Genomic DNA, 26,826 nt, shown 5'->3' on the forward strand with positions numbered 1-26,826 from the left:
CTCCTACTCTGACTCCCTCTACCACTACACCCGCTCTGTCCTCCTCCTAAATTCCTCTCGCCGGTCTAACTCACTGACGTCCACGCGCCTGCACAGTCGTGCCAATTAAACCTGGGCCTTTAGATTCACCTGGAGGCCATATAGACCCATCTCCAAATCCTTATCTGCTTTATAAATGGAAAGGCACTGAAGCAACTTCTTTAATGCTTTTAGACTACCAACTTACTGCTTGAACAGAAGTTCCAGAATTCACATGTAATATACAAATTAATTTCTTATCTTTATGCAAAATCCTACCGCTATCAGCACAGAGGCAAACAAAGTGCATTTGTGTATGACTTTTAAGATACAAGGCTTTATTCCCCTTCAATTTTAAGCAATTGGCAATCATTTAAATTTCAATATATTTGCCAGGCAAAATATTTCCTATTATTAATATCCATAATAGATTATAGAATCTCTTTTCCTCCCATTTCTGTAAAATATAAATATATATATATATATATATATATATTTTTTTTTAAAAGATGCTTTTCAAACGATTTATAAAAATCAGGATTTTTCCTTTCACCACCTTATTATTGTGAAAAAGGGAGCTTGATTGCATTCGAGGAATGTTTCAAATGTACTATCTGAATATCCGAAATACTCCTGACATTGTGCTGTGGATAAATCTGTAGCCTGGACCATTTTCAATAGTTTTTTTTGTCAATAATAAACAAAGTAAATAACAAATTTATTTGGCCAGTGCACAGGAGGCACTGCCTCAAGAAGGCACTTCATCAAAGAAGCCCACCGCTCAGTTACTGCTGTGTTCTTACAGCTGACATTGCACAGGAGGTACAGAAGCCTCAAGTCCCAACTACCAGGTTCTAGAACAGCTACTACCCTTCAACCATTCAGTTCTTGAACCAACCAACAAAACCCTGATCACTACAGTCTGGTAACACTATGACCACTTAGCATGAAAATGGCCTTTTTCTGGTATAAACTGTGTTGTGGTAAGACGTGTGTATAGTGTAGGTTTTTCTTGTGAATGCTGCTTCTGTGATACCTTCACCCTGCAATACTGCTGCAATTAAGTTTTTCCATTGTACTTGTGCATACGTATATTCCTTTATATGACACTAACACTGGCTGACTTCATAAGCGCTTCCAGACATCTGTTTTAATACAGCATTAAAGGTGACATAGAATGATCAAGTATTACATTTTTGATGCTGTTAGTTGTGAAAGGAACACACACCAATGCAGAAGAACTTCTATTAGTCTTTACACAAGACATCTTTGTTGGGGGGGGGGGGGGGCAAAGAGGTTATTAAACAATTCTGCAGATGCTGGAATTCCAAAGCAACATACACAAAATGTTGGAGGAACTCAACAAGTCAGGAAGCATCTATGGGAACGAATAAACAGTCAACGTTTCCTATTTAACACTACATGTGAAAAAGAACTGCTCCATCGTCAATACTACACCATAAACTCAACTGCTGTTAAAAGAGAGTGAGCAATTTCAAGTTTGTAAGTGTCCATGTTTCTGAGGATATAACCTGGTCCCAACATATCGATGTAGCTATAAAAGGTGAGGAGACAGCAGCTATATTTCATTAAGAGTTTAAGGAGATTGGTTTGTCACCTAAAGCACTCGAAAAGTCTACAGATGTACCATGGCAAGCATTCTTACAGGCTGCATCACTGTCTGCTATGGGGGGGGGTGGAAAGGGGGGGGGGTAAATGCACACGGTCGAAAACAGCTACAGTAAGTTGTAAGATTAGTTGGCTCCATCATGGTTACTAGCCTCCATATTATCCAAGACATCTTCAAGGAGCAGTGCCTCAGAAAGGCAGCGTCCATTAAGGACCCCCACCACCCAGGCCATGCCCTCTTCTCATTGTTACTGTGAGAAGGAGGTACAGAAGCCTGAAGGCACGCACACACACAGCAACTCAGGAACAGCTTCTTCCCCTCTGCCATCCAATTTCTAAATGGACAGTGAAGCAGTGAACTTGTAGTGCAAAACTTGTGCTCTCAAGGAAATTATAAGCCCGTTTTATAAGCTCACCTCTTCCTTTTTATCTTTAGCTGTTCCTTCCTGCTTCTGAAAGTTCCTCCAACATATTGTGTGTTGCTTTAGGCTTCCAGCATCTGCAGACTTTGTGTTTAGGAACCTCTTCTGCCCCCTCTAGCAAAGACATCTGTCGAAGAAGAAGAGGTTCTTCCTGCTGTGTGACACACACACAGTTATTGATCTACTTTTTTCTTCATTTATCACCCATTGTATTGTACTTCTGCTGTCAAGTTAACAAATTTCACATGTTCTGAACTCATCATTGAAAGTCCTGACTATAACATATGCCTGCTCTGTAGACAACTGACTGGTATGAATGTTGCCTTCAAATAGGAACTAATGCAGTAGTATGTTTTACATTAATCACCAAAAGCTTACTCCAAATGGTGGACAAGACGCAGAAGGCTAGGCAAATAATTTATGAAAAATATTGCAATCAGCTGTAAGAAACCCCAACAACAATAAGGATGCAAGCACCATAAAATCTTCTCAGTCTGCTGTGAGATGTTCTACCCGGGTTGGAAATATGGCAACAATGGGTTTCAACCATTTTGGAAATGAAGTAATTTGGGCTGCCTGTCCAACAATTCCAAAAGGATTTCAACTGTTCATCTGCTCCAAAACAGGCAAGCAATGTCCCAATGCAAGTTAAAGGCATGTTAATTAGCAGTACCTGGCACAACTCACACTGCACCATAGCTGGCATTGGATTACAGGCCCCTTTCACTTTAATGAGAAAGGCAAAACTTTGTTTTTGTTCATTAAATATTTAGTGACTTTAACAGAGCAAGTAATTACATTGATTTTTTAATTTATTATACATATGAGATAGCTCATAGGTTTTAAACAGGAGATAAAGCTTTGTCTCCTTTCAAAGATTGTTAGAGGCTCGTAGGGGAGAGGGTTTCAGCATTCAATCTGCTAGGGTGTTGGAAAGCCTCAGTTTACACTGCCCAGGAGTGGTGGATCAGATCTGTCACTACTTTGTACTCAGTCTAGGTAAAATGTGCGGGCTCTGTGTGGAATGTCTGGGTGCCGGGAATGTATCAAGCACCATTTGGCTCAATATCGTATGGACAGCTCTCATTCAGAATCTTGCTTCACCAAGTGGGACGTCCAATACCAGAACAGCTTAAAGAAGCAGTCACTTCTCAGAGTTTCACCGTGTCCTCCCACACTAATCGGACCTTCCATAGGGATAAAGTAGTGCCAGGGAGCAAAGACCGTGCCACCAGATGTGGCTTCAGCTGTTGCATGGTGTTACATTTCAGGATTTTTTATCATTTTACTTGGCCTTTGCAGAATGAATCTAGGGAGGGAGTGTGCTTAAGTGCTGCGTGCTAACAATGGGCAAATTCACACAGGTTTTATATTTTAAAAAGGCAGCGGGCTGCAAACCTACTGAGGAGGTTTATTAAAGCCAGGCGGGCTAGCTTGTGGAGCTGAAACTGACAGGGTCACTTGAATCATCCCTGGCCCATCAATCAGGATGGCCCCCAGTCATCTTGAGAGCAGATGTTTTTTTTTTAAAAAAAAGAAACTACACCTAAACACAGAGAGGAAAGGATTACTGACCAGCCTTTTGATGAATCATTGTCTAGAAAGTCAGAGTCACAGCCCTTGTAGTAACAACACTTGGGGGAGAAAAGATCTATCAGAAAAGGAAAGAGCAGGTATTGGACGAGCAGCAACAGAGGCAAGTGGCAATTCTCTCACCCGGTTGCGGGGGTTTCTTGTGAAAATATAAGCAACTAGAATTGAAATTTTATGGCCTCAATATGAAAATAGAGAAGGTGGGCAATTAGATTTTAACTTTCAGAAGCAGGAAAGAACAGCAAGCCAAAAAGGAAGAGGAAAGCTCATAAAACAGGCTTATAATTTCCTTGAGGAGAGCACAAGGTTGAGCTCTGGAATTCACTATGTCTGTTACTCTCCATTTTTACTTGATTCATAAAAAAAAGAAATTAGACCACGTGCACGCATAATCTGATCTCAATATGTCTGCAGTGAAGCATGCAATAGCACAAGTCACAAAACTCCATCTTGAATAAGGAGCACCTGTTAATGGTCCTGTTCTTAGGTCAACAAACAGGCATTGACGCAGGTCGACCAAATCATTCAGAGCAGACCGGCATCATTGTACGCCACAAGCTAGGCCAGCAATGTTTTAGCATTGTGCTCGAGAGGGGCATCACCTTCCACAGAGAACTTAAAACAGCTGCTCTGCTTGCTTGAGCAAAGAGTAAATATTGAGTGGTCTTATTCAGAGCTTGACAGTGGATAGGGGGTGGAAGGTTGGATCCTTTCACGCCCTGGATTTCATCAGAACTGGTAATCTGCTCATTTACCTCCTGCTGTCAAAACTTATACAAATCCATGCAGTGTATGCCTACTGAGCAAAATGGTGGCTACTCTTCAGAAGTGCTGCAAAGTTGGACATGCAGAGGGCATGAAAGATGATATATAAATGCAAGCTTGTTATTCTTTTGAAAATGACGTGGATATTTGGGAAGCCTGCCAGGTGGGATAAATTGTGAACCCAGATTGGTTGGTGTTACATTTCCACTGGGAAACCGTTAAAAGGCATTTCCCCAGCAAACGTGGCAGCAGCCAGTTGCTTTGTTTAGAATACGAATTGGAGACAGGCTTATCTGGCACATCTCCAGCGTGGTCTGGATAGATCTTGTTCCACAGACGCTTAATAATGTCGCGACCTTCACAGCTACAGAAAGATATGCTGTAATCTTGATCAGCTGCAAAACTCAGTCTGCAGGTGGCATAGGTTTATTCCCTCGGCATTACAAAGAATGCGGGAAGAAAAAAGTCTTCACTGATTTTTTTTAAATTATTGATCAGAAAGGCATCACCTGTAAGCAAGAGGCAGGAAGAAGGAGAGGTTCCTGGCAAGTGGAAATACATAGATAGTGCTAAGAGGGTTGGCACACCCAAATATTTTGGCGGTTCATTGATTGGTTTTGCATCTCCATGGAAGTCTAAATGATCAAAAGATGCATGCTGGGGGTGGGGGGGGGGTGGGGGAGGTGGAAGTTGTTAGTGTTTAGATAATTCAATGCAATGAAGAAAAATTCATTTTGCATTTGGCAATGGCAGTTCAGGAATGGATTTAGTGGAGACCCTGGAGTGCTCAGCCAACTTATGGCAAGCAGCTTTTTGGGGCCAGGGGTGGGCGGGGAGGGAAGAGAGGGGAAGCACCTTCCAGGCCACGCTCCCTTCTCGCTGTTCCCATCAGGAACAAGCCACAGCAGTCATAGGTACCACAGCACCAAGTTCAGGAGCAGTTATCGCCCTTCAACCACCAGGTTCCTGAGCCAGAGTGGATAACTTCACTCACCCCAACACTGCACTGATTCCACAACCTATTGACTCACAACTCTGCAACTAATGCCTGTTTGTATGCAGTTTTTCATTAACTCTGTCTCTGTATTTACTAGAGAATCTCAAGATAGTATACGCATGTCACAGTAAATGCTCTTTGATAATGAACTTGCTTTGAACTTTTGAGATTGCCTACTTGAATGACAGAACTTATAGGGCTAGATTTGGACCAAACCCAACAGGCTCAAAAAGCCCTACTAAAGCATGGAGCCGTGGAGGGCTACAAATATTAAGTGCTGGGACACAAATGTCTTTCCTTCATATTCAATTAGTTGCTAAATCCTCAGAGAGATGCTGATAACTTCAAAAGCCAACCCCACTTAATAAACTCAGCTTTTCCCCAGCACTCACTTTACCCTCACAGTCTATTCAAAAGGACAGAATTCTAACTACTCCTAGGGTGGTGTGAACCAAGGTCCAACTCTAAAAAGACAACCAAGCTAAGAATGGCATGATCAAAACTAATAAAGCCTCTTCATGCTGGGTTTGATCTCACTTGGCACTTATGCAACTCGGTATGCTTCTTATGTACTGATCTTTCAGATTTGCCCCGTAACAACAGTCAAGTGTTCACTCTTCCCAAGAACTCCTCATACTTGTACCAAAAAAAAAATGCACAAAAGGGCATTCACTACTACTCCCTCTGAAGACTAAGGAGGCATCATGAAATGTCAACTGCTGGTTGAAGCACTGCCTGAAAAGTGTGGAAGCACTTGCATTTTGGAGAACGTACAGTTTATGCTGTTGAGAATGAAAAAAATTCTTTAAGCCTGCCACAGCTGCACTCGATCAGCCAAGTGTAATAAAAAACGAGCAAATCGAGAGAGCCAGCCACATGCCTGGAAATAAATCCTGCCGATTTTCCGGTACACACTGTGGCGGAGTTATCCATGCAACCTAGAATATCAACCACGCAACCCCCACCCCGCACCGGATTTTCTTTAAATTAAAAAAGGTGCACACCTTTCAATCAAAAGTAAGGCAGAACTCTGTCCTAAACAACATTCAAAACAGATTTGCTATATCTAATCATCAGGAGGCAACAGTTTCCTCTAATTTCCCCTCTGTCAAAGATCTTGCTTCAGTTTAAACATACAGAATGTTGTTTACAATTGGGTTCATTTATTTGATGCTGATTGCCATTTGGGTCATTTATTTAAGCATTACTGACATACCGAATAGGCAGATGTTAAGCTATTGTTTTCCCATAGCAGCAAAGTTCTGAAATGGTTTGCTGAATAGTGCGATAATGCCACTCTGCACTCCTTTTAAACAGAAATGTACAGCTGCTTAGCTGGGAGATGTTAAACAAATTTATAGTTTGCATAAGCAGCCTTCTGGATTGTTCGAGCAAAGAGGACAGTGGGAGTTTTCAGATATTGGGTGAAATCAAGATGACAGTCCACCACTGGTTCCAAAACAATCTGAGGTCAGATGTTGATTCATCTGACCTCCTCTTCTTCAACAGTGTCATCATTCAGCTCAGTGCCGGAGCACTGTCTGGCAGTCCAGGTGACGTTTATGCCCAGTTGCTCCACTGGTGTCTGGATACCACACTGGAAAACGGCACGTCTCTCAGAGCTAGTTCCATCTCGGTAGATGATTCTCGAGTGTGAAGGGTCACTGCATCCAGCAAGTGGATGCTCCAGGAGGTTGGAGAGGGGGCAAGGCAATGAGGGGGTGGATATATCCGGGGAGAGGTGGTGCAATTATTTATTTATTTATTTATTTTTAAAAGTCTGGGAAGCAGTTCGGTGCAATATGATCCTGTCTTTCTTGGAACAGTTTTTTTTTGTCTCAAATGATTGTGTGCATCTGTCTGGAAGAAATGGAAGAGCTTATACATGCACTTATGCCGAGAGGAGAAAGTTTAAAGGAGAGGCGAGGGCCGTGTTTTATTTTTAGAAAGCACAGAGTAGTAATCAACTGAAATGGGTTGTCAGGGGTGATTGTACAAACAGAATAGTGGTGTTTAATGGACTTTCCAGATGGACACAATAATTAATAATACGAGGAATGGCAGAATATAGATAACGTGCAGGCAGAAGAAATTTTAGTTCAATTTGGCATCAAGTTCAGTGCAGTCACTGTGGGCCGAAGGGCCAGTTCATTCACTGTACTGCCCTATAATCTATGATGCTTCAAACCCGATAGTGTTCAATATCAAGACATGAATGCACTTTGCCTGATTATCCACGTGTGCATGCACCATCACATAAAGACTGGTCTCAGGAATGGCCTTGGCTTGAAATTTGGTTCCATTTACATCTGAATTACATCCTCCAAATCAGTCATTCATAATGGAAATGAAAGTGGTGGGGCAACTGAAGGTTTAAAATAAAATGGAGACAAAAAGCAAAATAATGCAGGGCCTCTTAAACAGGACAAGAATGCACAGAGTTGTAATTGCAACATCTGGGAGTTAGATATTAGTATTTTGATGGGAGAGTGTTGTAGAATAATCCAGGCTTTCAAGTCCTTTGCATTTGTGCCAACTCTTTGAAAGTTATCTGATTAGTCTTATTTCCCAGTGCTTACCTATGGCCCAGATATTACTTGTGCTTCAAACATTTACCCAATTCTAAGTTCCAACTGAAGTTGCTTCTATTTCTTGGGGCAGCTCACATTTCACACCATTTTATTGCCATGACTGGTCACTTTAATTCTGTTAAACGTAATTAAATCGAATCAGATTGGATTTCTGACCTCAATTTTGATTCGGTTCTTGCTTTGAACAAGATAGAACTTAGAAATGCATAGCTTTCAAAAGCAAAATGTTAAAAGGAATCCCTGGAACACATGAAAGGAAAAGCTGCAGCTCAGAATTTGGCAAAGGTACATTTTCCAATATTTTCAAAGTCAAATCTGCGCAGAGATATGGTCCCATGCCAGGTGATGTCCTACTGCACAACTTCAAGACTTAAAACACGCTTATAATTCCACACAGGAAGATCTGTAGCAGCGTAGGGCAGAGAGTTCAAGTGGTATACATTTCACCACATTAATCTTTGGGGTCAGGGACTGAATTCTTGCCTTTGAGTCACAAACAGCTGGATTCAAGTTCTATTCCAGGAAGTTCTAAGAAGGATACACCAAAACATAGTCTACAAATACTGGACTGACATCTAACAGGAGCCTCAAGCCCACACAAACCAACTACCACTTCAGGAATAGTTTTCCTACACAGAGGTTGGGCTGGACTCCATCCGTTCTGGACAGTCCTGATAAGCGGAGACCAACATGTCGATCAACTGGATTGTTACCCAACAACGGAGTCGGCAGTGAAATTGGCAAGTGGTGGGGGGGGGGGGGGGGAGAGTAATGGTGGAGATTTTGACTTTGTTTGGTGTTCCACTCTATAATAAAAGTTCTAAGCTGCATGCAGGGAAGACTCACTTCATCACCACCACTGCTCCAAGCCCCAAACAGCCTCACAAAATGTCATATTTCAGGTACTAAACAAATACAACATCCAACTATAAAAAGTTTCCAGTTACAACACACAAACAAGGCCCAAGAGGGAAGGTAACCCAATGGAAGTGGAAATTTTCAAGTAATAATCCACCAGGTCTACTTTATTTGGAGTAGAACCAACATTAGTTCTGTTCTAGTACATAACTAGCAACAGGAATGAATAGTTCAAGATTTCTATCATCATGCAAGGCAATTTTAACTTTAGGCCCTGAGAATATTACACCACATAATTTAGATATGGATAGGAAATAACACATTGTTCATGTCTGTTAAAAGAATTAATATATTGTTCAAAATAACCCAACAGGAAAAGTGGTCCAGCTTTGGCCATCCAGTTAAGGCAGCATTAGATCAAAGGAAAAGTCTTATTATTGTGGCAACATAAAAATCGGAAGTTGGGAAAATTCCAGAATTCAGCAAAGGCGGTCCATGAGCAGAACAAATGAATAACAGCAACCAATAAGAGTACAGCAAGCAATTAGGAAGGCAAATGGTACGGTGGTTTTTATTGAAAGGATTTAAATACAAGCGCAGTACATCTTGTTCTAATTACACCTCCTGGCAAGATTTCATTTGGAATATTCTGTATAGGTGTGATCTCACTCTACCAACAGAACCGCATAGAGCTGCAACAGAAGTGCAGCAAGGTTCCAGCAGCTTGATCTCTGGGACACTGGATTTGTCATACAAGGAGAGATTCAGTCTTTACTGTCTTGAACTTAGATGAATAAGAAGTGATCTCATCAAAACATACAAGATTCATATGGTGCTTTACAGTATACGTAGTTAAGCGTTCAGGACCAAGGCAAAAAGAAATTTCTTCAACCAGAGGATAGTGAATTACCTTTCACTCTAAATCTTTGGACGATCTTCACAAGATAGATGTGAAGGTCAGATTTTTAGATTTTAAGGGAATCAAGGGATTGATGCAGGAAAGAAGCAATGAATTGAGATCTTATTGAATGGCATAAAAGGCTAAAGGTTTTCTTCCACATCATATCTCATTCTCTTGTGACACCACATTGGTACGTGACTGTACGACATGGTAACAATTCTGTAACAAGCAGCATCTTTTTACAATTCACAGAATATCTAACTTGCTCAGAATTTATATTGCAATCAAATTCCCAACAATCCTTCATCTGATAACTTTTTGAAATTGAAGATGTTTGTGCCTGAAACCAGCAAGCCTACAACCTGGAGAAATTTGTCTCCAATTTGGAGAAAAGTTCATCTTTGAGAGTCTTAGTTTCCATGGTATAGTCCCCAATAAAGGTTTATGCTTTCCAAGATTTTCTTGGGTAGTTTCTTTTGTTATTAAGCCAAATCTAATTCATTATTACACCTGATTACTTCTGGTGATACTTTTAATGAACATTGGTTCCAGCTTCAGTGCAGAGGGATTGCTCCAGTTGGAGTCAGAAAGTTGTGCATTCAAAATATTTGAGTGTAACATGCATGTCAAAGCATTCTTGCAGCATTGAGTGAGGTAATGTCTTTGAGATGAAATCAATGAAACATTTCTTAAAAGGACAAGTATCTGATAATATTTAACTTCTAAACTTCCCAAAAGGTTATTTCTTCATTCATCTCATTGCAGTTATATGAGATCTGGATGTATGCAAATTCACTAACAAGTTTCATACAATTATAACATTATTCCAACACTTAGGGAAGAAGAGTTTTAACAAAAAAATACACTGAGGTAGCATTTCAGAGCACATTTAAATGATGAGAATATATCATGCTATTAAAATGTTTAATACTGGAGGACCATAATCATCTTTGTTAGAACCTGTACAGTTGAAGATAGACACTTTGCCTTTCCTTCCAAAGCCAATGTCCAAACTGAAAGTGACATCCATTTAAGCTTTAACACTTTGCTGATGTAAAGGGTTTGCAATTACATGACTAGCCCATTAATTGATCACCATCATCTCTAATCTGAATACTGCTGATTGATTCACACCTGAATTCTTTTGAAACTAGCTTGGTTTCGAAAAAAGATTGAGGAGCAAGTGAATTCCGAATAACCAGAATATTCAAGTGCCAATATTCTTTAGAAGAGCATTGGGTAACATCTGCCATTAATTCAGAAAGGAGAAAAGCCAATTTCTAAAATACCCAGGAAAAGCTTGATCAAATCCCATAGTGGATATGTTCATATCATTAAATAAACTTTGAATAAAACAATTACCGTCTACCATTTCATACATGACAACAGTAACCCCAGTTCAAAACTTCAGCTTAGGCCATACAAGATGAGAAAAAGTGCTACTGAATAAAATGGGTATATGGTAACAATACAGTGGTCAAATATATTCACAACCCTCTGAAATGCTCAAGGACTATTAGGACAAAAAATAAATGCAAGCCTTTCCAATAATGTCTGCATTCTCTGAACCAAATGAAAGTAAACTATATTTAAATTCTCAATTCAGCATGGTGGGATTTGAACTAGCATTCTCTGGATTACTAGTCCAGATTTCTGGACTCCAGTCTGAGTAACACACCCATTATGCAGTATTTGCAAACGTGTTTACCAATGGGAAGACCCAACAGCTGCAGGTTTTGATACACACTTCGGGGGGGGGGGGGGGGGGGACGGGACATAATTTTTGGATGCGTAGTCTAATTTACACTCCAAATTGATACTTTGAAAATAAAGCTACATTTCCAAGCAATGCTCTTGGAAAAAGGATGCAACCGTGGCTGACAAGAGAAGTCAAAGCCAAAATAAAAGCAAAGGCGAGGGCATACAAGGAAGCAAAAACTAGTGGGAAGACAGAGGATTGGGAAGTTTTTAAAAAGCTTACAAAAGGAAACTATGAAGGTCCTTAAGGGGGAAAAGATGAACTATGAAAGGAAGCTAGCAAATAATATCAAAGAGGATACCAAAAGCTTTTTCAAGTATATAAAGAGTAAAAGACAGGTGAGAGTAGATATAGGACCGATAGAAAATGATGCTAGAGAAACTGTAATGGAAGATAAAGGAGATGGCAGAGGAACTGAACAAGTATTTTGCATCAGTCTTCACTGAGGAAGACTTTAGCAGTATACCAGACACTCAAGGGTGTCAGGGAAGCAAAGTGTGGGCAGTCACAATTACGACAGAGAAAGTACTCAGGAAGCTGAATCGTCTAAGGACAGATAAATCTCCCGGAGCAGATGGAATGCACCCTCATGTTCTGAAGGAAGTAGCTGTGGAGATTGAGGAGGCATTAGCAATGATCTTTCAAAAGTCAATAGATTCTGGCGTGGTTCCAGAGGACTGGAAGACTGCAAATGTCACTCCGCTATTTAAGTAGGGGGCAAGGAAGCAAAAGGGAAATCATAGACCTGTTAGCTTGACATCGGTGGTTGGGAAGTTGGAGTCGATTGTCAAGGATGAGGTTACGGAATACCTGGAGGTATATGACAAGATAGGCAGAACTCAGCATGGTTTCCTTAAAGGAAAATCCTGTCTGACAAACCTATTGCAATTTTTTGAGGAAATTACAAGTAGGGTAGACAAGGGAGATGCAGTGGATATTGTGCATTTGGATTTTCAGAAGGCCTTTGACAAGGTGCCGCACATGAGGCTGCTAAACAAGATAAGAGCCCATGGAATTACGGAAAGTTACATACGTGGATAGAGCATTGGCTGATTGGCAGGAAACAGAGAATGGGAATAAAGGGATCCCATTCTGGTTGGCTGCCGGTTACCAGTGGTGTTCCACAGGGGTTCGAGTTGGGGCCGCTTCTTTTTACATTGTATATCCACGATTTGGATTATGGAATAGGTGGTTTTATGGCTAAGTTTGCTCATGATACAAATATAGGTGGAGGGGCTAGTAGTGCTGAGGAAACAGTAATGCAGAAAGACTTGGATAGATTAGGAGAATGAGCAAAGAAGTGGCAAATGAAATACAATGTTAGAAAGTGTATAGTCATGCACTTTGGTAGAAGAAATAAATGGGCAGACTACTATTTAAATGGGGAGAGAATTCAAAGATCTGAGATGCAATGGGACTTGGGAGTCCTCGTGCAAGATATCGTTAAGGTTAACCTCCAGTTTGAGTCAGTGGTGAAGGTGGCAAATGCAATGTTGGCATTCATTTCTAGAGTAATATAGGAGCAGGGATGTGATGTTGAGGATCTATAAGGCACTGGTAAGACCTCACTTGGAATACTGCATGCAGTTTTGGGCTCCTTATTTAAGAAAGGATGTGCTGACGTTGGAGAGGGTTCAGAGAAGATTCACTAGAATGATTCTGGGAATGAGGGGGTTAATATGAGGAATGTTTGACCGCTCTTGGACTGTACTCCTTGGAGTTTAAAAAAACGAGGGGGGGTACCTCAGACACATTTCGAATGTTGAAAGGGATGGACAGAGTGGATGTGGCAAAGTTGTTTCCCATGGTGGGGGAGTCTAGTACGAGAGCGCATGACTTAAGGATTGAAGGGCGCCCATTCAGAACAGAGATGCGAAGAAATTTTTTTAGCCAGAGGTTGGGGAATCTGTGGAATTTGTTGCCACGGGCGGCAGTGGAGGTCAAGTCATTGGGTGTATTTAAGGCAGATTGGTAGGTATCTGAGTAGCCAGGGCATCAAATGTTTATGGTGAGAAGGCGGGGGAGTGGGACTAAATGGGAGAATGGATCAGCTCATGATGAAATGGCAGAGCAGACTCGATGGGCCAAATGGCCGACTTCTGCTCCTTTGCCTTATGGTCTAAATACAAGGTCAGTGAAAATTTTATGCAATCACAACCGAGTTAAGCAGTCTCCAAATACAGAAATCCCTTAAACTATAAAAGCTTATCAGAAGAAAACTAATCCTAACAGTGATATATACACAAGTCTCTTCTCCACTCAAGTTGAAGCCTCTATTTAAACTTTCTGGATGAGAAGGTGGAGCAGATGGTTCTGGCTGGACACTGCCATTCAAGTGATGGAATAACCCGGAATAATTCTCCTCTCAAGGCACTTTGATGTTTATGTGGAGCAGCTGTGGAATCCAATTACCCAAGCTGCTCGAAAAAAACGTCCTCATCCCCTTCTCAAATGTATCTTAACGGAGTCACTGTACTAGTATCCGTTCGTAGTATTAACACCACTTATACATTAACGTTTGGGGGGGTTAGAGCACATTTCCTTTCCATAAAGCTAAAAGCTAAAAAGGAGCTGAGACAAACTGGTGGAGATATGAAAAGTTATGTTTTCACATTTATTTATTGACATACCTTTACACCTGGAGGTCAGTACATGCTATTTAATGATATAAATATGAAGTAATGAGACACAAACATAGATGACAGTGGCACTTAAGTGGTTGATGGTGTACAAGCAGAATGCATAATTGCATGAGATAAAAGAAAATACAATGGAAGTGGTTTTCAGCTATGGGTAGATTTGATTAGATAGTAATTAAATTAGTTTTTTTACTACGATGTATACAAGTTGCATAGTACAATGCCAAAGATTGTGCAGATCAACAATTCGGAGAAAGGTTGAAAAAAAAACTGCAGATAAAGTTTTTTCTGCCTAACGAGACTGGCTTTCTTACTGATGAACAGAAATAAATAAGCCCTTAGTTCTAAATAAGAATTGACAAGTACATACTGAGAGAACAAACTCTTCGTTGGCACTGACATGCAAGAGCAGTACATAGAAAATACCAATGAGGTTTTCATCGTCATTTACCCAAATTGTTCAATTCATCTAGAACCTTAATACTTATTAACAGAATTTTCAGTTTAAGTTAGTCTGTTCCAACCCAAAACATATAGCAATTTATAAACTACCAATTCTAAGCACACAAGCATCTTCAACACTATCAGATGGGCTTTCAAACACTAATATCCTAAGGTTTGGAACACCACCCTTAAGCTTTTCCATCTCTCTAACTCTAGATTCTCCACAAAACCCAAATCCTGACCAGATTGTGATATCTCCCATGTAATCAATGATCTTTATTTGCCAATTGTCTTACAAGTTGGTATTAGGCAAATGTACCCTGCATTGCATGACTTTTCTACAGGTTATAAGGAGATGAACAATAATTCACAACTGAAACATGGCTGACAATATTTTCCAGATCACAAGGTCGTTGGGTCAAGGCCCATTCATGAGAGTCCCAAATCTTATTGGCAATACAGCAAGCTGCACTTAAGTGAACAACCGATGCTTCACCTATTTCTCAGATGATGCCAAAAGTCCCAGAGTCCAAGTTCAAGTGCATACGAGCATTGCTTCTTGTAATCCTCAGACATTCACCTTTTAATCAAATCATTTCTATTGTAGCATGTTCTACATTGGTTATCATACTCAAGTGAGGCATCACCTGTGAATAGAGAAGCAGAGGTAGCATCTCACGTTGATGACCTTTCATAGAACCAAGGGAAGGTAGAAAACAGTTTTAGAGAAGAGGGAGGGATGGAATGAAGAGAGGGAATGTGTATGGGAGGTAGAAATCAAGACAGATAAATGGTAGTGACTGCTAAGAGAGGATTGTGTCTGACCTGATCAGAGGAGTAAAGAGTGCAGGAGGAATGAGGACAGACGCCAGTAAACAATACTGGAGTTGAGAAATCCAGAACATTACAGTTACCAGAAATCCAAATTAAAAGTAGGGAAAAGCCCAGGAGGTCTAACAGCATCACCACAAGGAAACAAAAAAAAAGTCAAAATTATAGGTTGATGACCCTTCATCAAAATTGGTCATTTCTACTATGAACTGGAAAGGCCAATTATCTGACACTGTTGAATTCAGAGCTGAGAGCTGCAACAAGCCAGCTGGAAGAAAAGCATTCTCTTTCATTTCAGGTTCTAGCAACTGTGCTTCTTTGCGTCTCAGCTCTCACATTGATTTTTATCTTCTCTCTGTTCTTCTCCTATTTACACCTCCGTATCAGCTGCAACTAAGCCTTTATTCTTTCACAGTGAATCCCATCATTTGTGTCCCTGAACACCTCTCAAATCATTCCTTTTATTATTCTCTTCTTTCCCTTTCTCAGAAACCTATTTATGCATTTCATCTTTGTCCTGGTTATATTTTATCATTACAAATGATTTTTTTTTTTAAAAAGAGCAGAGAGATTATGCTAGTTAGGATATGGATTGAACAGTTCTTTCTGTTCTGGGCACTCCATTTGAAAACGTGAATGTATTGCCAAGGCTGCAGTGGAGATTTACAATTATGCTACAAAGATTGGAAGTTATAGGTATGAGGAAAGATTAGATAATCTAAAGTTGTTTTCTTGGGGAGGGCAAATCTAGACCCAGATGCACTACACAGAAGGAAAGCATTTCCCTTATCAATGAAATTCTAAGTTGGTGGCTCTAGATTCAGGCAGAATTAGATGGGGGGGGGGGGGTGGGGGTAAGTAAAAAAGGCTTTTTTCATTCATTGTAAGGTCAGAGTTTAGAACTTGCTGCTTTAAGAGTAGTATAGTATGAACTCTAAACATAATTTTAAATAGCTGGAGGTGCACTTGAACTGTTACGACCTGAACAGCTATGGACCAAGATGGGATGAGATTAGGTGCTTCTTTTCCAACAACATGGACACAGTGCACCAAATAGCCCTTCCTGTACTGTAAGATTTCTGTGGTGATCAAGGATTACTGATACTCTCATCCAAAGTGAATCCTTGATTCTTCAGTTAAGAGTAGGGTCATACATCAGAATTGCCAGAAGTTAGCAGTAGTAAAAAATGTTCACCTAGTCAACTATTTGGGTTTTTCAGAAAATTTGAATGTCAGCCTTGCAAGTTTAGCTAATAATGTTTAACTTCAAAAAACAGATTACTAGATTGCTTACAGGACAAACAATTCTTGTAGAACTTCCAATTTCTTATTCGCTAGGCTTTGCTCACCACCCTCCTCACCCCCCCCCCCCACCCCAGAGTTCATGGCTTTATCGAGTATTACAGAGAAAATGCCAAGAACATTTAATTCAGTGAGTATATCCATCTCTATAGTAAAGGAATACCTCATCAAAATTGTTCAAAGATAGCAATTACAAATAAAGAATGAATTACTCTTGAGCCCCTTGAATGGGACAGGAGAATAACCACAGTGAGATGAAGATAAAAATTCTAATACTCATTCAATAGATTAGAATATTTATTGGAGGACAGCTAATAAAAACTAATTCACGTCAGGTTGCCGGAATTAGAGGAAATACAAAGAAGTATTAGAAAGGCAGGCAGCGCCCATACGTGCATGCCAACTGGTACACTGGATTTATCTTTGGTTGTTGGGTCAATTCAGTGTGGGAAATTACATTAGTGCTGGTCATAATCTAATTCACCATAGAAATTAGGTGGTACCAAATGAGAAAGAGGGGAGGGTTGCAAATCTTTCAATGTAAAGTAAGATTGTCCCTGGACTTTATGAACAGATACATTAAGTACAAAAGCTAGTAAGTTATGCTATATTCATATCAAGTAATGGCCAGGATAGTTGCATTCTAGTGTCCAAGCCTGGGCACCATATTTTAAAAAGGATGTGAATGTTTTGAAGGTGATGTACTAGATGGCGAAAAATGATTAATCGATTAGGATGAAGCCAGGATTATCTCCTTAGAACTAAGGAGGCTAAAGTATGAACCTGATAGGAGTTATTCTGTATCATGAAGGGATTATTAAAAAAAATTATTCACAACATTGGAGAAAAGGGCAGATGATTAGGACCGACTAGAGTGCTCTTTGAACAAACTGGTGTACAACCCAATGGGCTGAATGGCTTCTTCCTACCAATATACTATTCTACATTTATCATCTAGTTAATGAGAACAGATGGTAATGGTAGCCTCAAAGAAAGTAAAGATAGCCAGAAAGTAGAGCTTGATTAAAAGGCAAAGAATAATAGATTTAATCATAAGTGGTTTGCCTACTGGCAGGAAACAAATTAAACTTTCCATTCAGCCTGTTTAAAATGACCATCAGAACATGAGAAATCTTAATCTTCAAAATGAAATTATAGTTCAGTCAAGTCATATCATTTAGACCAAGATTTTCTTTTAAATGAGGAACAGCTTGAGACTTGGAAAATAATCCAAATTCAAAGTCAAATCTGAAGCTGAATGTGCAAGTTATCTTGCTTCTGGACCCTAGTCAGGAGGAATAGATAAGATCTTGCCTTTGTATACACTAATTGGCCTGCATATACCATATCAGCTCATGTTCAGCAAGGTTTCACTTGATGTGTTCCAATTGCTTGCAGAATTCTTATGATGAAATTTGTTTTTAATCTCTTTAAATCTGCCTGTTCCAAGGATAACAATCATTTTGTTGGCATTTCCTTCTTTTCTCTTATTTCTTATTTATGCATCTACTTCCTCCCCCATTTTACAGACTCAAGCTGCCACCTTATCATTTAGAAATTAATAGAACTGACATTACAGTGAATAAACCTCCAATATCCTGGTCCTTATTTAATTCCCAATCATCACAAAGCAGATTATCTGATGTTATCACATCATTTTTTTTTTGTGTGGGGAAAAAAAACCTGCAAATTGCTTACCACATCATTATGATTACATTTTACAAGTGCTTTACTAACTCTAAAATGAGATCTCACATATAATCGTGTGATAATGGCCGGAGAATCAAGCTTTACTGGCATTTTTGAAATACAAGAATTGGCCAGGGCACTGAAGTGAACCTCTGAACGCTACATCAGCATCACAGGGAGAGAGGGTGGTGAAAGGCATACAGCACGCTGGCCTTACCAGTTCAGGCACTGAGTTGAGGAGTTGGGACATAAATTTGCTAATGTACAATTGACTGGTGAGGTTGCACTTGGAGTACTACGTACAGATTTGGTCACCTTGTTATAGAAAAGACATGGTTAAAAAATCAGGAAGAGTGCAGAGAAGATTTGAGGGTTGTGCCAGAAGAAGGCCCGACTTGTAGGGAGAGGTTTACCAGGCTACTCTTTTATCATTAGAGCTTAGGTAGAGTGAGGGGCAACCTTAAAGCAATGTTTAAAATGATGAGACACATAGATAAGGTGGATGGTAATAGACCTCTGCCCACCTCCATTTGTGGCAGAGTCTGATGGTCCTACATTGGTTTTCTCTGCTTCCTCAGACCAACAGAGCGCTTAAGCAGACCTTCAGAAATGACCTTTTTTTTTTAAAAAAAAGCTCAAGACAGATTATTTAACTCATAAAAGTATTGATCTTCATATTTAAGTATGTTCCTTTTCATCAGCTGAAAAGGTGTGTGGAAAATGAAACTTCCCACCCCACCCTGAAACTCACAAAATGCTCAGTCTCATCACAGAGCTCCAAGACCTGGGCCTTGGTACCTGCTTGTGCAACTGGATCCTCAGATTTCCTCACTGCAGATCAGATTAATATACATTAGCAACGACAGCTCCTCCACACTCACCGTCAGCACGGGTACACCACTGGTCCCCTACGTTCGTTTATGTTTGAGTAGATTCAGCATGACATGACAAACTTCTACAGGTACACAGTGGAGAGCATCCTAACTGTTGGCATCATGACTGAGATGGAAACACCAATGCCCAGGAATAGAAAACGGTACAGAACTTGGCGGATGCAGCCCGGGCCATCACAGGCAAAGCCCAACCTGCCACAGAGTAGATTTACACAGAGTACTGTCACAAGAAACGAGTACCCATAAAAGACCCTACCATGCAGGCCACAGCCTTTTTGCTACTTCCTTCAGGCAGGAGGCATGGGAAGCTTTACGTCCCACGCCACCAAGTTCAGGAAAAGTTATCACCCTACAACCAATCAAGCTCCTGAACTGCATGCACCAATATTCTATAATGATTCTAGATTAACTGATACACTTTAAAGGCTCTTTATGAGTCAAAATACCTTTATTATCAAAGTACGTATACAGTATACAACTGAGATTCTACCTCCCACAAGCAGCCACAAAACAAAAACATCGATCACCCAATGTGTCAAAACAAAACACTAATTGCATAGCCGGCAAAAAGTAAGCAAACACTACAGAATATTGAAGATCAAACCAGGTGTCTAGTAGTATTCCACTTCGTTCAGTTCAGCACCACGTGTTAGCGGGCTGCAGAGCCATTCTTCACCAAAGCATCCCATCCACATCGATTGGCCCAATCGCACTGCTCAAAAATGGCAAAAGTAACCAGAATCCAGAAACGTGCAACATGAACCTCAAAGTCCCCCAAAAGCAAGACCACAGCCTCGCTGGTCAGTAACGCGGATCCCAAGACTCCTGCATTCTCCTCAGACAGCAGCTGGCGAAGGGGAGAGGAAGAGCCGCCAACTGCAAGCAGACGGCACTGAACACCGGCCCATCTCCCACTGTTGTCCGTGTTGACTTCAACCTCACTCAACGCCCCAATTGGAGAGAAGCAATGGCATCGATCATGGGCTCACACCCCGTCTCCAGGCCACACACTCCACTCCAAACCTCACCAAACTCCCTCAGGGACAGCAAAGCACCAGATCACTCAAAAACACACCAAGGTGTTAAGTCACAGGTTCCAACCGCTTGCAGATCAGTAGTAGAATCACATTTGAAAGAAGTAGATTCGTGTACTATCTGCAGGACTTAATTGCCGGTTGCATTGCTCACTGACCCCATCCTGAAGACTTTACAACTCATGCTCTCAGTATTAATTTGTTTGCACTCAGCATATTGGTTTTTATTAGTCTGTCAGTACAGTACTCTAAAATTCTATTCTACTTATTTCTTATACATGACTGCAATGAACCTCCAGGTAACATACTGGTTACATACTTTGAAAACGATGTACTTTGAACTTTGAATGTAATTAATTTGTACATAAACAAAAAAAGTGAGACACGTCTCCAGACCCAGAATGATAACAGAAAAATTCAAAGTCAAAATTATTAAATCACTACAATCAGCTATCCAAGTCGCTTTAGTTTTACATCGACAAACTCCATACCACATACATTTTCAATGTAGTATAGTATGAAAGATGGAAAAGGAGACAGATCCTATAACTCAAATGAAAATGGTGACAATTTAGAAATCTTTTCATAGGGATAATGTTCTCTCAAAAGTACATAGCAGGGTGCAGTTAGTACTAATTTAATTCATGAGTCACAAGAAAAATATAATTTCTGACAATACATCCCATTTAAAGTGCCATTCAAACTTGTGCAATGATGTGCGTTTTGGTGCATTCAGTGTCCCGATTTCAGATAATACTGCTACATCAGAAACTATTACAGCCACAAATGTCACTCCCTCATACAGATAGCCTGAATGCTGCCAAATTGCACTCAACCCTCCAAGATCATTGGTCAACAAGCAGACTCCGCTGAGTGCAAGTAGATACAGTCTATTACATTATCAATGCAAAAGTGCCTGGGTAAGGAAAATAGTGAAATGGACACATTGAGTACCAATCTCTCATTCGAGGTGTTGAATGCTGAAAGCTGTTTAACAAAACAGCCTCTGATAAAAGATGGACTGGTGCTCAACACCTCAAGACAGTTGCTTCTTAAGGTCATCTCAACTGTTCCAGAAACAACAACTCATTTTAATCCCACTCATGAGGTTTCCATGCATGTAACAATACAGAAATTTCTCCCATCAAGACCATGAACAGCATCAAATCTGACTTTAACAAAAGGTAAATTAAAGTCGTTTCTCATTTGTGACCTCCTGGCCATTGACAACCAGCCACATTCTCCTTCAGTATCATCTTGCAAAGAGAGACGATGCTCATCCATTTCCACTCTACCTAGTTAACCACGTGCAACAGTTCCAAAGTATTCCCACATGACCTTGCCATGGTGCTTAGCCTGCTCATTTCTGAACTCTGAATTTCAGACCCTTCGTGCTATTGATTCAATGCAGAGTGTCAGGTTGCACATCTCTCGTTCACTTTCTCTTGACAACTCCTGTCTCCTAACCTTCAGACAGCTTGCATCCAAAAAGTAGAAGATAGAATGGTCAAGTGCATCTTACACTGATCACTTCCTTTAACACCATCACCACTCTTCTCCTTCACAAATGTCAAGCTATTGCAAATACGATGCAGAGAGGAGCCTCAAAGCACAGATGCAGCAACACATTATCACCAAATTCTTCTGCTAAATAAATCCTTGCTCATCTTTTTCAGAAAACCTCTGGACATGGCTACTTCTTGGCCCACCTTAGTTACAGGCCCTTCGGCCCACAATGCTGTGCCGAACTTTAGTAATTACCTAGGGTTACCCACAGCCCTCTATTTTTCTAAGTTCTATGTACTTCCAGGAGTCTCTTAAAAAGCCCTATCATATCCACCTCCACCACCACCGCCAGCAGCCCATTCCATGCACTCACCACTCTCTGCGTAAAAAACCTACCCCTGACATCGCCTCTGTACCTACTTCCAAGCACCTTAAAACTGTGCCCTCTCATGTTATCCACTTCAGCCCTGGGCAAAAGCCTCTGACTATCCACGTGATCAATGCCTCTCATCATCTTATACATGCAGGAGTGAGACAGATCAACTGGTAGAGTGGTGTTGGACAACAATCTTTCACTCAGCATCGATAAGACCAAGGAAGAGATTGCTAACTTCAGGAAGGAGAAGTTGGAGAACACACACACACACACACACACACACCAGCCCTCCTCCAGGGATTAGCAGTTTCAAGTTCCTGAGTGCCAATATCTCCAAAGGTCTATCCTAGGCCCAACATATTGATGCAATCACACAGAAAGATCGCCAGCAGCTACACTACATTATGTCAACTAAGACTCCAGGACATTTCTGCAGATGCATTCTGTGGCTGCATCAGTGCCTGGTATGGAGACTGCAATGCAGAATCAAGCAAAGCTGCACAGGTTTGTGGCTCCATCATGGGCACAAGTCTCCCCACGACTGAGGACATCTTCAAAAGCGAGAGCCTCAAGGCAGCATCCATCATTGGAGGCCCTCACCATCCGGAATATTCCCTCCTCAATACCGCCGTCAGGAAAGTGGTACAGAAGCCTGAAGACACACACTCAATGTTTTAGGAACAGCTTCTTGCCCTTCATCAGATTTCTGAACAGTCCATGAACAATACCTCACCATTCTACTCTTTTTGCACAATGACTTATTTTTATAGTAAATCTTTGTGTCGGACTGTACTGCTGACACAAAACAAGAAATTTCACAACATATACCAGCTATAATTCAGTACAGCCCACATGTACAAATGTGCATTTGGGAGATTGCTCTCTGTGGGACTGCAGGCATATCATGCCATGGGGGAAACTTCATTCACAACTGCATTTCTGATTTGGAGCTGTTCAGTTTGCAAGAAGCTCACGGGAAAAGAACCTGCCGTAACCTGCAGAGGACCTTTAAGTCACTTTAAGAATGTTTGGTAACATTATTATCACAAGGTTTTGGACCTTCGATTGTTGCTGGAACAACCCAGTTACATGAGCAGCAATTGCATTGTGACTACTCTGCTGAAGCCTGCTCACCCTGTCCCCAGCCCCCATTTCCTCGAGTGCTTCCCCTTCCACACAGCCTTCCTTCGGGGATCAGAATACATTTTTAAAAAATCTGCAGATGTTGGAAATCCAAAATAAATTCTGAAATTCAGGGCACATTCAACCTGAAACATTAACTCTGTTTCTCTTCCAACAGATGCTGACTGACCTGCTGTGTATTTCCAGCACTTTCAAGTTTTACTTTTTTGGGGGGATATTTAGGCTTCTTTTTCATTTTTGTATTTCTCAGGTCAATGGCTCAGAGGGGTGGGTGGAAAGAAGAAAACAGAGACAAATTGAAGACAATTGTTTGGGTGGCTAGGCACACATTTGAAGCCAAGCCTCCATTCACCTTGTCTCTCTGCAGCTCCCCATAGCAATGAAATTAATGTCATAATTAGCTCAAAAACATTGCTAAATTCCTCAGTTCTGAAAGAGCATAAGAAAATATCAGCTCAATCCGTTTGTACACATGAAAAGAGCAAAATGTATTCTGAAAGAATAATTAATGTTCAGAGACCAAGCTTTACAACTGGAATGCTACTTTGGTATGGAAACAGGACAGGTCAAATCTGTTGCAAGCAAGGTTTTTATGTGTCCATGGGATACGGGCATCACTGGCAATGCCAACATTGATTATCTATGCCTATGTTACTGTTGAACTGAAGGGCCAATTAGGAATCGATCATTTTGCATGACCAGATTAAGAATGGCAGGTTTCCTTCCCTGGAGAACATTAGTGAACCAATTAGTGACAGATCTCTGAAGAAACTTGCCAAGGTAGGCAACAAATATGGAGGGAAATGGACTGCTGACATTTTGGGTCAAAGCCTTCAGGTGAACTCTTATCAGTCCAGATGACTGGTCTCATTCTGGAGAAATCAGCTGTCCATTTTCATCCACAGATGCTGCCTGAGCCACTGAGTTCCTCCAGTATCTTGTGTGTTGCCTCTGATTCCAGCATCTGTAATTTCTTGCATCCTTGTGGAATCATGTAGCTAGTCTGGAAGTTTCACCATTACACTAGGTAAGACAAACTTTATTTGAACAAGTTCCCTAGCCATTCTGGTAGTGTTTGAACTGTGTCTTTGAATCAATAATCCAGAACACTGGTTGCAAGTCCAATAATGTAACCACTACACTACTTAAATAAAATCTATATTTGGTTAAAATGAACCCCTACAATTCAGGTGATTTTGGAATCACAGCAAGTTAATAGTTCATCAGCTTGGGTAAATGTCTAAATCGTTCAGATTTGGTTGTTAATCGACCAAAATCATAATTCTCATTGGGAGAATTCTTTCCCTCGAACAGGATCCATGTTCCAAAGAATGTTTGCATCTGAAAACCTGCCTGGAAGGCAGAATATTAAAAAAAAGAAAATCAGTTTGATCTAGAATAGATGGTGGTAGAACATGTCATCTCAGGGCTCCTCTCTTCTGCACCCGCACAATTCCAGTCCAAGAATTGAACTGAAGAGAGAGAGAGAGAAAAGCCGGCAAGCACTCGAAATCACAGGCAACGAGTGAGGCAAACTGGAATCCGAGGCGGACGGCTGCGCTGCAGAAACGGGCAGTTTGCAATTTATGGAGATGAACTGAATCCCAATTACAACGTAAGAGCAGAGAGGAGACTTGAGAATTAAATATTTGCAGTCAAAAAAGCTGAGATGGAAAGCGATTTAAAAAAATACGAGGCTGTTGCCTCTTGTGCTGTATACCCCTCGGATATATTTGGGTATACACAGTAGATGTGTTTTAAAGCTCCCTAGCTAGGGCCATGTCTATTACCGTAGAGAGAGGTCGGTATCCGCGCTGCTTCGCTGGCTCCGGGACCACGTTCGAAGCCCTTTGCCGCTCATACTCTTCCAGACCCTGGCGATTCAGATAGGCATTCACCACGAAGCTGTCTCCTACAACCCAAACGTACAGAGAGGGGGCAAAAGCAGGGTTAAAACTGGTGAAATTGTTGCACGGAAACTAATAAATACGAAGGATAAGAGTACAAGTTGAAGAGTGATGGGGAAATCAAATTAAATTCAATTTAATACAAAAAAGGTATACTTCTATCTAGATTAATCCCTGTTAGTCGATAAAGCCATTTAAAGAAAGTATCTCACCTTCAGGATTTTCTCTTCGCTTGCATGCTGCCAGTTTCAATCGAGCCATGTTTAAAAAAAAATTAAAGTTAGCAATGCTGGCCAGTTTCCTTTTTAAATTAACTAATCTTAAAAGAAAAGCACCCCGTGAAAATGCGAACAGACCCCACGTGTGCGCGGCAGTGGGATGAGTTTTAATTTCCCTACCAGGTTTTGATTGAAGCTTGCCCATTTTCAGCAGCTGCTCAACAGTCTCTCCTTCGCTTCCTCGCCGAGAAAAGCATTTGGAGTTTTATTGTAATTCTTCCTTTGCCGAAGAGAAAAAGAGAGAAGAACAAAAAGGAAAACAAACAATAATCCCACAAGTACAAATAAAGCTCTCCCCAACGAAAGGAATATCTTCTTCAAAGAGTTTCCAGGAGAGCTGTCAGAGACCAACTGGGACAGAGAAGCAAGGCGTGCTCGAATACATTGCTCTCCCCTCTCACTCATACCACATTAAAAACCTGCAGTTTACACTCAGCGGCACTTTAAAGTGGGAGAAGAGCCTCCCCTTTGAATCCAAAGCTCCAACCACTTCAGCTCTCGCAGACGCGATCAATCGAATGCTGAGCCCGAACCAACTGCTTCAAAGTAGACATGCAGCGCACGTTCAAAATACCGTGCAAGAGGCCACGCTTCGCGTTTTCTTAAAGAAGTACGCTCAGACATCATAGCTGGAGGAGGCTTTGAAAAGGCTATCCAGTCAGTCTCAGCTCCTTATCCATTCTCCACAGTTTGTATACTTTACACCTTTCAATTCTTATCCATATGCATGGACGTGCGTGGATACACAGTTGGAAAGGGGAGTTGTCTGCTTTCTAACGTAACCAATGACAGACTGGAATGTACAGTCTGTAGTCTGGAAGTTCAATGTGTTCATAGGTCGTGTTTTCACTTGGAAAAAAATCATGCGCTGGTGAAAATATTTTCTTGAAGTTGCATTTGATAGGCGGATGACCAGACGGTTTTACTTCGGGGTTGTTGGATAGAATCTGAAATGCTTGCACTCTTACCCCAAATCCATGACATTCAAGAGTTAAAAAAACGACTCCAATTGAGGCCAGGGACGGAATCAGACGCACATCAACTGTGGCAGGGTTTGCAGGTCATTACTTTCCACAAAGTGAAACCTAACATCACGAATGGCTGCAATGCTTCACTCCCAGGTGAGCTCAGAACTTTTTATGCACGCTTTGAAAAGGAGAATAACAGTACACCTGTGCAAATCGCCGCAGCATCTGGTGACCCTGTGATCTCTGTCTCAGAGGCTGACATCGGAACATCTTTCAAGAGGGT

General features: G+C 41.0%; 1 protein-coding gene across 2 annotated transcripts in view; it reads right to left on the minus strand.

Moving 5' to 3' along the window:
* The window catches only part of nkd2b (NKD inhibitor of WNT signaling pathway 2b), a 115,201-nt gene extending 88,939 nt beyond the window's left edge, over positions 1-26,262 (minus strand). Inside the window, exons 1-3 of one of the 2 annotated variants that reach the window (XM_073024147.1) lie at positions 25,696-26,262; positions 25,510-25,536; positions 25,181-25,302 (exon numbers count right to left, since the gene is read on the minus strand). In XM_073024147.1, the coding sequence (XP_072880248.1) occupies positions 25,181-25,302; positions 25,510-25,536; positions 25,696-25,720 (174 nt within the window). In that variant the 5' untranslated portion in view covers positions 25,721-26,262. The remainder of the gene's footprint in view (positions 1-25,180; positions 25,303-25,509; positions 25,537-25,695) is intronic. The other variant, XM_073024148.1, reaches the window with a different exon arrangement.
* Between the last annotated feature and the right edge of the window lie 564 nt (positions 26,263-26,826).

This window comes from Hemitrygon akajei, chromosome 20, assembly GCF_048418815.1.
Source record: "Hemitrygon akajei chromosome 20, sHemAka1.3, whole genome shotgun sequence".
NCBI lineage: Eukaryota > Metazoa > Chordata > Chondrichthyes > Myliobatiformes > Dasyatidae > Hemitrygon > Hemitrygon akajei.